Consider the following 13,771-nt stretch of genomic DNA (forward strand, 5'->3'; position numbering starts at 1 on the left):
GACGTTACAACGTCATCCTCGGGAGTCTTTTGTTGTACTATACCAAACACCGTAAAGCAGACAGAAATCTTGTTTGCACAGACATTTCAAACTATGAGCATGAATGTATATACAAACTTACATTCTTCAATACATGCATACAAAACAGTATTACGTCATTTCTTTACTTATTAATATTGCAAGTCATCCAATGAAAACTATAAGTATTTAAAGTAAGGTAGTTAATGTTAAGCAGTCATATTAGCAACTCGTGAACGAAAAACTTTTATCTTGGAGTTCTGATATTTCAATATTAACAACATCGTTCAGGATTCTACGTACGTAAGGTAAAATTTAAGCCTTCTGGACCTACAAGTATTAAAACAATACGTTCAAAATTAGTGTACTCAAACATTTGAACTTTTCGTGCTCATACAATTACATATTAAAGCATACTCTTTTTTTCCGATTGTTATAAAAAATAAATATTTGAATCCAAAACACATGCAGCTTGTCCTACACGAATGGTGTTCCTCGTTACGACTATCACAACACATAAATGTTGACTATGTATATAAAAAAAAACTAATTTAACACTGGTTGCACAACTCATACTCAATACATTTTTTGTCAATTTACTGTTAAACTGGCTTAGTATGGCCTGGTGGTCAGGGCAATCTCCGAGCCCTTACAACCATGGGGCAATATGATGTGACGGTCAATCTCACTATCCCTTGGTAAAAATTTAGCCCAAGAGTTGGCGGCGGATGTTGTTTACTACCTGCCTTCCCTCTACCCTATCCACTACGAAATTAGGGATGGTTAGCGCAGATAACCCTCAAGTAGCTTTGTGTGAAATTCAATTCAACAACATACAAATACTCAGATTAAAGATTTTTGATTTAGAGGATAGCTTCCGTAACATAAAATTCAATAAACCTAACTTTATCACATTTGATATCAACCCAAAATAACAATCTTAAAGCTTAAATTTGCGATGACCAGTTCCCATTAATAAAATGTATTACTCTTAATCTTTGATCAGAACTGCTAAGCCTAATACTTTTCACTGCTCATTGAACTCTAGTCAGCTTTCAGTGGCCAGGTAGTTAGAGCGCTCGACTCGCAATCTGCAGGTCGCGGGTTCGAATCCCCGTCACACCAAACATGCTCACCCTTTCAGCCCAGGGAGCATTATGATGTGACGGTAAAAAGAGTAGCCCAAGAGTTGGCGGTGGGTGGTGATGACTAGCTGCCGTACTTCTAGTCTTACACTGCTAAACAAACAAACTTTAAAGTTTGTTTGTTTTGAATTTTGCGCAAAGCTTCAAGAGGGCTATCTGCGCCAGACGTCCCTAATTTAGCAGTGAAAGGCTAGAGGAAAGGCAGCTAGATATCATCACCCACCGCCAACGAATAGTGGGATTGGCCATCGCATTATAACGCTCCCACGGCAAGCATGTTTGGTAGGACGAGGTTTCGAACCCGTGACTCTCAGATTGCGAGTCGAGAGCCCTCACCACCTGACCATGCCAAACCAGAAGGTTTCTTTAATGTAAGCATTTAAATGGCTACATACACATTTTTGTTGAAAATACTAGGTTATTCCTTGTATTTATATGTATGTATTTGTAATAAATGATACGTGTATTTTTTGGACATACAACTATAGAATATAACTTTGGTGTAAATAACTCTATGAGGAATATTTTAAAGTTATTTTTTACTGGTCTACTCTATGGTGTTTAATCTGCATCTGACAGTTTCAAATGCTTCACACATTTATGGCATGTGTATATTTGTTGATAAAGGCCTAATTGTAATGTACTTGGCATGAAGTCCCTAGTATATGTCGCGACTGCACGAGTTTCAATTGCTTGTTTCCGGATTTGTATGTTTGACTCTGTCCAGCTCCAGCTTTTCTTGTTAACTGGGTGGGAGGATCAATGGGACATGTAATGAGGTCAAATGTAAAGCAAATCTAAAATTAGATTTTAATGAATGGCATTAGCTTAGGGGCCAGCAACATTTCAAGGAGGTGTGGCTTTCCTCTACTCCCTCCCCGCTAGGGCCGACTCAAGTTTGACATGATTCATTTAATATTAATAAGAGTATAGCAGTCTGCCTTCATTGCCTTGGTTTAAAGTTTTTTATATTGACATGTTACTATTGTTGCCTGTATTACGCACGTAGTGTATTTTTGAAACATAATAAGTGTCTGGAAGTTTCTGGAGAGCAATTGTTGGAATTATAAATATGAGAGTCTTACAGACTTCGTAAGTTCTGTTCAGTTGGATTTGTTTGGAGCACTGTAATAATCATGTTTATAGGGTTTCACTGAGAGGCGAAAGATTTCCGATTTTTTTTACAAGCTTTAGCAGTTAACCACACTTGAAATAACATTGTGTGATTATCACAATATTTTTATCTGACAGTCTGGTTCAATGAATACCACAAAAAATAAGTAAACAAAAACCAAATTGAGTATTTGGTTTCTTTCTGGTCGCCAGTTTGACAACGACTTTAAAAAAAAAAACATGACGAAAAGTACCACGCAGATATCATGGAGCGAAATAGTTGTGTTCGTATCCAAACAGTTGTGACCCCAGCAAATATTTTTGGAGCAGCAGTAGCAGCTTCCAAAAATGTAAAAAATCAGGAGCAAGAGCTAACCGCAAACCACAGAAGAAACTTCAATTCCAACATCTCATGCTTGAACTTGAAGGAAAATACTCTTACATAAGATCGGAAGGATGACCAAATTCTTCCTGTATCCCAGTTATATCTATCGATTATCAGAACGGAGAACAACTCGTCATTAGCTTTAAAGAATATCGCCAAAAATGTTGAAGAAGTATCGAATGAGTTAGAGTTAGTCGGTTCGAAAGAAAAAATCAACGCAACACAAGAGAAGGTGCGGGGGGTAGGGAGGGGGAGGAATCGTTTGATGACGACATCAAGACCACAGCTGCTATTCTTTTTTAAATAAAAGTAACAGCTTTCATTTCTGCTGCTGATAGTTCAGGCAATTCGAGTAGTTCCATTGGTAAAAATTATCAGGGTTGAGGATCAGATTCCTGAAGCATAGCTTTACATATGGTCAACAGAATGCTAAGGAGGTTACTGACAACGTTTGACATTTGGATGCATTTTATTTTGTTGGAAAAAACTGAAAGAGAAGTTTCGAATAATGCATTTATTTCATCATGGTCCTTGTTAACCAAGATAATCATAGAACTCTTGTAAGGAGATAATGGCTATCCTACTCATCTTGTATCCTTTCATATTTGTTTCTAAATGGGAATGCAAGGGATAAATACATATTTTTTTACACAATAAATAATTATTTACTGGAAGGATGGCTTTGGTTAGATTTGAATTTCGCGTTAAGCTACTCAAGAGCTATCTGAAAAACAAGTACTAGAAGAGCACGACCAATCGAACATTCGTCTGGACGCTGTCATTGCCACGGTTAATTATGCTATTGAAAATACTGTAAACCTTCTACAAAATGGACAAGCCAGGCAAGAGTAAATCTGTGGTAAGAATGTTATCGAAAAGAAGATGTAGTTGTTTGTTGTTAAGCACAAAGCTATACAAGGGGCTATCTGTGCTCTGTCCACCACGGGTGTCGAAACCCGATTTTTAGTGGTATAAGTCCGCAGACATACCGCTGTGCCACTGGGGAGCAAATGAAGATATACTGATTAGTCTGACTGAGATTGTTCTGTTTCTAGCCAAATAAAAGTTGCTTTTTCATGATCACAAAGAAGATGAATATGCTACTTTGAATTACGGCAATTTCCTAGAGCTTGTGGCATTGCTTATCAAATATGGCAGAGTATTTAGGGAACATTTGGAGAAAGTTATGGATGAAAAGATAGTAATATTTTTAAGAATACACATGGTGGCCTTGTCTCAACCCTTACTTTCTTGAGTTCTCAATCACAAAACAGGCTTATTTCAAATTCTGTTGATGAAAAAGGTCAAACCTTATCCATAAAAGTTCAAGAGATGGAACGTTTCAGCATCACTGTGGATCGCACTACAGCGTTATTACCCACCAAGATCAAATGTCGATGGTAATTATATACACAAAGTGGTGAGTGTAAAATGTACGTATGCTGAGGGTCTGTTTAACAGTCTGAAGGATATTCTGGTTGCTAAGGTAGCTCATCTATGACATGTAGTGAGTCAGTCATATGACGACGGTGCTGCACTGATGTTAGGACAATATGCTAGTGTCAGAGAATTAGTGGAAAAGGGAAATCCAAACTGCGTCTATATTTGGGCACTCGACTGAATCCAGTCATAATGCAAGCATGCAGTGTTATTTTGCTGCTCAAGCTATTGTTTGGTTCCTTGAAGAAGTTGAAAACCTTTTTCACTATGTTATAGAAAAGTGATATTCTTGCAGACTCACCATAGCATATTCTAAATTACAGAAGTGATGTTCTTGAAGACTCACAGTAGTGTATCCTAAATTACAGAAGTGATGTTTTTGCAGACTCACCATAGCATATCCTAAATTACAGAAATGATGTTTTTGCAGACTCACCATAGCATATCCTAAATAACAGAAGTGATATTCTTGCAGACTCACCGTAGCATATCCTAAATTCACCAGCTTCAGCGGGTGTCAACTACTCGTTGGTAGTTCCACCAAAGAATCTCTGTCATGTGTTCTTTGCGTGTAAAGAAAAGATTTTTGAATGCTTTATTGATGCTGTTGAAAAATGTCAGTCATCGGGTAGAGTTTAGAAACTGTATTTGAGGTGGAGGGACTTCATTTAAAAAATCTTACTTCGTTTGAACCTGTCATTACTACTCATTTATTCAAGATATATTTTGATATCACAAATCCTGTGTCTAATTATCACCAGTCCAAAAGCATTCATTCTTCTACAAACAGTGAAACCTGTTGAGACTTGCGAGTCTCAGTTTCTGGAACTCAAGAACAAGACTAATGCATACAAAGAGCTGAATGTATCCTGTGTTTCTTTTTGTGAACGACACAACCTTCAGGATGTGAAGTTTCCTGGAATTCGACTCCATAGGAGGAAAATAATGGATGATGAAGTTGCTCAGAATGAGTTATAACCATTGTAAAAGAGAGTGTTAGAATCAACGCTTTCTTGTTTATTCTTGATACGTCTGTAAACTGTATGAATTAGAATTTTTTATTTTAATGACAGATTGATAAATTCTATCTGACATTGAATTGATGAATCCATTGCACTTCTCTGGAAAGGAAGAAATACTGTTTAAGGATGTGTGTGTGTAAAAGAGGATGTTAGAATCAACGCCAAATATGGTTTTAACGAGGAAATTCTCCATCTTTGTGCATTGTTAACCCATATTTCCTAGACTACGATCTGCTTTCCCGAATCTCTGAATTGTATAGAATTATTGTGACATGATCAGTTGGCTCAACCAAATGTGCTCACAGTTTCTCTAAACTGAAGCTGATTAAGACCCGTATGAGTTCCAATACGTCAACCAAGTGGCTAGTTTTCTTGATAATGATTACTATCAAAGATCTCTAACGAAGAAACTGCCCCCCATTTAAGAAAACATTTATATCGCATTTTATCTTCTTCTTCAGAATATATTGCTTTTATAAACCTTCGTTTTCAGTTTATATAAGCCCCCCAGTAGCACAGCGGTATGTCTGCGGACTTACAACGCTAGAAACCGGGTTTCGATACCCGTGGTGAGCAGAGCACAGATAGCCCTTGTGTAGCTTTGTGCATAATTAAAAAAACAAACAAACAGTTTATATAACAAGGGTTTATGTTGCTATTTTGACAATCATTTTAGCATGCAACTGATGAAATATACCTAATGAAATAATTACTATTTTTATTTAGTTTTAACTTGATTAATCTCTGATATATTTAACTTGTGGGAATAAAATGTTATTCAATGTGAGCACTTTAGTTTGTTTAATGAAATCAGTTTAGTTGTGTATATTTTATGTTTACAGCCACACACCCCTACGTCTATAATGTGTCTCCTTTTTAACTGGCATGTTCATCATTCATAGTTAAGCATGATTAACTTATAAAAATAGATGGAGTGAAATTATTGATTCATCAACTCAAGTAACTCCGTTGAGTATCACTAAACGTCCTCTGGTGGGATAGCAGTAAGTCTATGGATTTACAACGCTAAAATCCGGGTTCGTTTCTCCACGGTGGACACAGCAGATATCTCAATATGGTTTTGCTGTGAAAATAAACAAATAGACAACTTGTCATTAAGTCAAATTTCAGTTTTTACAGATCATTTAAGTGTCATTCCTAGGCTGTTTAAATACAAAAGAATCCCTCCTAAACACACACAAACACACACCCTCAGCGATACTAACCCTATTTTGTTGCCAGGAGTTGGAGAACTCTCGGACCGACCTACTTTTTATTGATCACACGGAATTTTCTAAATCTGCTAAAATCTGTGGTTCGATTCGCATATAACCCATTGTGTAGCTATTTGCTGAAACGAAAACAAACAAAAGAGTCTGTTCGAAATCAAAAGTACGTATTTCTACGGTCAGAAAGTATTTTCGTTAAAAACCACCACAACAAGGGCATTTAATTGATGAACAAGTATAATCAATTCACTATAAATCTCACATATATTATGAGGATTGTACTTTATTGTATTAAAAACAAATACAAAGACCAGTATTTTATCAGTTTTAAGCCACAACTTCAGATTGACCTAGAATAAATCAGTTGTACTCATACGTAATTTTAGAAGCCCCTAATAAATGTATAAGCATACTAATTCGATCATACATCTCTTAAATTCTTTATGATGAGCTAATAAGACATAACGTAACTTTCCGGAAAATGGTTTCTATGCACGAAGCAATATCGAAATAGTACAATTACTTGCGAACTGGTGTTTATGTTAAAACATACCAAACAAATCTAGATAGTAGGTTTGTAAATTAAAAGCCAATTGTTTCGCCTGTTTCGTGTATGAATGTTCCTTTATATTTTGTTCCATATAGTTTTACATGGTAAGCATAATACGAATTTTTTTATCCAACGAATTACTTACTAGGATTCTCAGTTTTGACTTGTGTTTGTTTTTGTTCATTTAGTTCCTCTTTGAGCCTCGTCTATAATAGCTTATCGCATAGCAAATCGTTTAACCTACAACTTTTGTATGAGTCCAATAGCTTTAGTTGTAAAGAAAATTAAGTTCTATTCAATTAGAACTCCAAAATGTGTTGCCTAATTTAAGTTTCATTACTGTCTCAAAAAACAACAACAAGAAAAGCCATCTTCCAGTCAAGTAATCTGAAGCAAAAAGGAGATGATTCAACATGTGCCCACTGAATGGTTGGTGTTGGTAAAATTATTTGTTGTTAATATTTCGGCGTTTAGTTCGTTTATTTTAAATAAAAGCTATTAAATGAAAGTTAAATGTGGCATGCTGTTCCTTAGGGTAAGACTGTTGTTCGATATTACGTGCCGGTTACTGTAAGAATATCATTATGGTTTTATTTGGAAATTTTTATATTTCATTTCCTTAAAACTACTCATACACAAGAAAAGTATTTTTGATTTGATTTCATAAAATCAGTTATGCTTAAATTTACACACAATCATGCAAACAAACGTTTTTGGAATTATATGAACATATACTAGTACTGGAGATAAACTCAAGTTTATCATGTGTAAAATCCTATTCACGTCTTTGCTAAACAAAATTCTTCACTGGTTTTCTTAAAGCATGTTCAGCTCTCTTCTCCATCTGCCTCGTATTCACCAAATAATCGTGGATTTAAATAATTTTATTCTATACAAACTGAGTTTTGACTTTTTTTTTGAAAACAGCTTTCTTCCGTACAAGAAATCTATTACTATCAACTAAGAGCAGAAAGGTTTTTGTAATAACTTTCAACACTCTATAGTGAATTTTGTGATCTTTTATGTCACGCCCCCCGGTGGCACAGCAGTATGTCCGCAGACTTACAACGCTAGAAACCGGGTTTCGATATCCGTGGTGATCATAGCACAGATAACCCATTGTGTAGCTTTGTGCTTAACGACAAACAAACAAATCCTCTGTCACCGATTCATTTGATATTTTATACTTTCTCATTATCAGGAATCTTGACATTTTACTTCAAGAATAAATACGAATTTTACATTTAATGATATACTCCTGTTTAGTTTATGTTTTGTTTTCGATTTTTACATTAAATTTTAACACTTCAAATATTCTGCCAGGTGGTGCTGTGGTTTTTCATTTTCTTTAGAATGTACGTGCGATCTGTTTCACAATTTAAGCAACTTTGTTTATTGTCTAAATCTAAATTTAGAAAAATAGTTAATTTTACTGTTCAAAAGCATTTTCATACAAATTACTACATTAATACGCCAGAAACCAAATGTTTCACTCTAGTGTTACTTTTAATATCTGTGATTAACTTTTTGATAACTGAGATCGGAATAACCAACTTCAAAAAACAAAGCAAAAAACAATAAGCAATGTATGATACTGGCTGAAATATATATAAATGATAATTTAAACGATAAAGTAGAAATCCACATATATGGTTATATATTGATGGCTTAATGACAGTTTATGTACTACTTGACAATACTACATATATATACTAAGGAACGAACGCCTTTCTAAGCAGATATATAATTAAAAAATTATAACACGGTAGACGTATAAAATTTACTTTATTTGGGAAATTTTAAATAAACGAATTTGTTAACATGGGATTCCTTTGACTTCTCAACAAGACATTAACTCTCGTTTCTTAACAGCACATTAAGTTTCATTTCTCAACTAGTGTAAAAGCCAGTAAAATTGTCGGTAAACCATTGATGAATGTTTAACGAAAATTATAGAATTTAACTAAAACCAATTTCTCTGTGCCTCCAAAATGTATCTCTCTTCACTCATTTCACTAGTCTCGAAATAATTCTTTAATCACCACATTTTTACTAAAAACTACGCAGAAAAAAGAAATATTATCGTGAACAAAAGTACATGTGCACTCTGAGAAGAGACTCAAATAGCACTCAATTTTCAACTCTTTCGACTGTAAGATATTTGATGTTAATAAATGTTTATTTTTCTTTATGTTTTAAGGCCAAGTAGGTAGTATATGTGTTAAAATACCAAAAGAATATTTATTGGTTAACATTTACTCACCACTTAAAGTTTTTTTAAACACTGACTCAATAGCGTTAGTAATAGTAGGCCTATTTGTAGTCTAATTTAATACATAAACGTAATGTAAGGCTTAGCTGAAAAACTACTTCGTAAATTTTATTTTGCTTTTGGCTTCAACTCAGTGCCATATTAACTCTGAATTAAACTATTTTGCTGTTATATCACCGAAGTAATAAAAATATAGAATATAAAACAAACCTTTCTAACAAAGCAACATGAATACTGAGCATACAACATAAACACTATAGTTAACCTAAGAGTGTTGAGCATTACCAAAAAAAAGGAGCGTGAAAGCGTTCTCGACAGAGTGAAAAAAGGGAATAAGCCTTTTATAATTAGTGATAGCACATCAAAGTTTATTTCTTAACACTCATATTAGTGAAGTATCAACCCTCCTCCGCAAAAAATCTCCATGCATAATAATTACTGTATTTTATGTTGAATATAATACTACGATTGTTATTGATCTTATTTGCATTCTAAGAATTCGTTCTTAAAATTATATTTAAGTAATTAAATATCTAGTCGATTGGTAATATCATTTTGTTTTCATTAATGTACATTTTATTCAAAAAGTTATAGTTTTAATTAAAATGTCTAGCTTATTGATGTCCAAAATTTGTGATTATGAATTTTGATGCATCTTGGTAAACAAAATCCAAATAATTCTACTTAAGATATCTATATTTTAAAAGAAGCAGTAATTAAAAGTGTGACAGTAGATGCCGGTAAGAAAAACAAAGAAAGTGGCGAGAAAAAAAAAGAAATAAAAAACTTTATACTGCTGCAACACACCCTGTCCGCATCTGTTTGGTTTAGTAAAAAAATATGTTTGGTTTTAGTGTCCCTGCAATTATATTGCATGTTTTACCTCAATACGTGCATACCGCCGATTACCGGCATCTTTTCTAAGCCACTTTAAACGCTGATGAAAACTTAACTATGATAGTATGTCGATAAACCACCTCCAGAAAAAAAATAGCGCGAATTGATATCCATAGAACCAAATCAATAAATGTATTTATTTAACTATAACCTGATCATTATAAAGTCTAAAACGACGTATTGCAAGGATTAGACAATTTTTTATTCTGCTTTAAATCTTTGAGTCTATTTCAGACTGTTTGCAAACTATATTAACATTCAAAATATATTTGACATTAAATTTTTACTTTATTACTAAGTTATTATGTAGCGAGTTGTTTGTATTACGTGTACAACAAATATTTCCCAAATATATATTAATAAAATAATAACTCTCGAAATAACGCTTACGTTTAGTGGCCTCTTTATATTCATTATTTCCGTATAACGATTTAGCAAATCCGAAGGAGCATGGAGCTTCAGAAAGTAAGTCTTGCCATCGAACGATCGCTTAAACGAAAGAAAAAGAAAAAATGCTGTCGTCACATTTATTTTCGTTTCTTCTCTTAAAGTGAAAAATTAAATATACGTTAGCGTGGTGAGTATTAGGTTCTGTTTTGGAAAGTGATCCAAACAAGTATTATAACTTCAGATCTGCGATATTTTTATTTACATCGTTTAAATATTTCAGGACTGCCCAGTTGTATCTTACTGTAGCTGTTAGACAATATCTATTTCCATAGGTGAAATTCACAAAAGGAAAAATTCAATTGAATTTCAAATAACACATAGAAATAAGCACTCATCTTTCATTTTAAACCGAAGCCAGCATACTGTTACTTTTCCCCCAAGCATACATATCCAAACCCAGCTTTATTTTGTCCAGTTACCACATAAAAATGACATAAAAAAAGGATAATGATCTGTTTATTGACTCCCATGACGCTTTGGTTAAGCTCTGGTTATTTCTATTAACTCTTCCTAAAGCTCTCTTTGTAAACTCTTGTTCAGCATGTATTTTTATTTATTCTACATTTTATTAGTCTAAAATCTAAAATATCAGTACTGTAGAACACTTACGAATATTTATTGTGATGAAAATGTCTGCCAATGTGCATGTTGTGAAATAAGTCAGATATTTACGTACAGAATGTATAGAATGCATTACTGACCCTGGCATTTAGTTCATATTAATGTTATAAACTTGTGTCTTGTCGCTAAAGCTAATTTTCTGTATATGGAACATCAGTATATGATTTACATAATTACGTGGTGAAGTGGCTTTATTAATGAATTAGTAAGCCACGAGATCGTAAACATACTTAATTTCAAAATATTTTACCCTCTGGCAACAAAGTTTTCTTGATAGGCAAAAACTCGTAGCGTTTATCCAGTACATTTCTTTCCTCTCAATGGATCAATGGTAAAAGGGCTTATAACACTAAAATTCGGAGTTTTATTCCTAAGGTGGGCACACCACAGGTAGCCCATTGTACAGTTTTGCGCTTAATGAAAATAAACGAACGAACAGTCCGTCTCACAGACCTTAAAACAACATAGGTGAACCGTATTTTTCTTATTTTCTTCAGAATGTACTTTAATGTGGCAATGACTATAAGAATGCTATTAGAGTATGTTTCTGTGATAGTACTGATATAATGTATTTTTAGTATTATTCTATTGCAGTATTTATTTACGTAATAGCACTATTACAGCATGTTTCTATAAGTACACTATTACAGTGTTTTTGTTTTGTTTCTCGAGTTGCATTACAAGTTTAAGCCTGAATTAATGCTGAAAAGGCTGATTCTGACAGCTCAATATTTATGTTGTTCCCCCTATTCGTGGTTCCTGTTTCCAGTTCACATATAATAGTTATTATCATTCCGAATGTTCTCGGTTATTTCTCATTTTTAGATGTGTTAGGGTCAATATAGCTAAAGAACTACTCTTATAAGTAATTTAACAAACATTCGTAGTAAGCAATCCATTTTCAGATACGTGAGTTGCACGAGAGGGAAACACCTGCAACAGTTTGGTTTAGAAACTTAGCGTTTGAATTCAATAAATAGTTGACTAAATAGATCTTTTTTAAAAATTTAGAACATAACTTCTGTGATATAATACTTATTGGAGATGGTCCCAAAATAAAATTGATTTAAAAACGCAAAATAAAACAGCTTAAAATGTAAAGAAACAAATTTATTCAACTTGTTTCACTTTATAATCCTTAACATATGTGTCGATATTACTCTGCTAAGTTTATTTCTTTCATCTAAAATATGTTTATTCCTTCAAAGTTACACCATAGTTACCGATCGTTGAATCTTATTTGTTTTATCTCTTGAGCTTTATCAGCGTACTTAAAAATAATTTTAGTTAACCGTATTTTGAGAGAATCCATTTCTATTTAAAACAGTTTATTTTTTTTCTAGTTTCTCATGTATATAACATATATATAAGTTATAGTTAATTTATATGCGCGGTGAACTGAAATTTTCCCAAAATTACTTTTAAACACATCAGGTAAAAAACTTATTACATGTTTCTGCTTAATCTGTCCCTAGTATAGCTAAAACTGAATTGGGTGTAAGCTTACTTCAATTGACAAAAATACTTACGGACTTGTCTTCTAATTCAAGTTCTAGCCCTTCTGCTTCAAGATTTTCTTCGAATACTTTTCTCTTTTCATCCTTACTTGGGTCGAATGATTCCTCATATACCAAAACAAAATCAATTCTCCGCTTTCCATCTCTAAAATATACGGTGTTTTTATTGGCTATTTGTTCGTCATTTTCTTCCATCATTTCCTGTTAATAGACATATATATGTGTGTGTATTTCTACTATATGAGACAAAAAAGATGATGTTTCGTAAATACTGGACTGATAAATTCTTAATGCTTTAGTTGAACTAATATATTTATATTAAGAAGTAATATACAACATAATACGTGATTAGATTCAACAACCTTTCTCATATGTTAATATAAAGAGCCATTCAGAGTAAAGAAATTGAGAAACTACAGGTATAAAGTTGTACGAGAAAATATTTAATTTATACTTTGGCAAAGTTTCCAACAAAATTGCAAATATATTATTATATGGCTTTCATTTATTTACAAAATTTGTTTAGCTTGAATTTAAATTTCTTTTTTGTTTGTTTGTAATTAAGCACAAAGCTACACAATGGGCTATCTGTGCTCTGCCCACCACGATATCGAAACCCGGATTCTAGCGTTGTAAGTCCGCAGGCATACCACTGAGGGGCTTAAATTTCTTATTAAGTAAATTTATTTGATTTCTTCTAGCTCAAATGTTTCCTGAGATTAAAAACTTCCTTTTTTGAATTAGACCAGAAAGTAAAGCTTGGAAATGAAAGTGTTTTTGTAGAGAAAAATGTCATATACAGGGGGGCCCGGCATGACCAGGTGTACTAACAAGCTTTTCATAAAACTCTACTTTGATTTGTACTCATCATAATCATAGGTACTAAATGAGCATATATTTACTAGTTGCTTTTGTTAATGCTATCATTCTCTACGGTAGAGAAAAAGAGATTAGGGATTGATTTTAACATGAGTTATAAATGTATTGCGCTCGACTCGCAGTCTGCGGATCGCGGGTTCGAATCCCCGTCACACCAAATATGCTCGCCCTTTCAGTCGTGGAGGCGTTATAATGTGACGGTCAATCCCACTATTTGTTGGTAAAAGAGTAGC

The 13,771-nt window shown here is 33.6% G+C and overlaps 1 protein-coding gene across 1 annotated transcript in view; it reads right to left on the reverse strand.

Annotated features, from left to right (window-relative positions):
* The window catches only part of LOC106478566 (anoctamin-4-like), a 140,578-nt gene that overhangs the window by 104,104 nt on the left and 22,703 nt on the right, over positions 1–13,771 (reverse strand). The window contains exon 2 of the mRNA XM_022382181.1: positions 12,672–12,860. Within this exon, the coding sequence (XP_022237889.1) occupies positions 12,672–12,860 (189 nt within the window). The remainder of the gene's footprint in view (positions 1–12,671; positions 12,861–13,771) is intronic.

Source organism: Limulus polyphemus, unplaced genomic scaffold, assembly GCF_000517525.1.
Source record: "Limulus polyphemus unplaced genomic scaffold, Limulus_polyphemus-2.1.2 Scaffold225, whole genome shotgun sequence".
In the NCBI taxonomy this organism is placed as follows: Eukaryota; Metazoa; Arthropoda; class Merostomata; order Xiphosura; family Limulidae; genus Limulus; species Limulus polyphemus.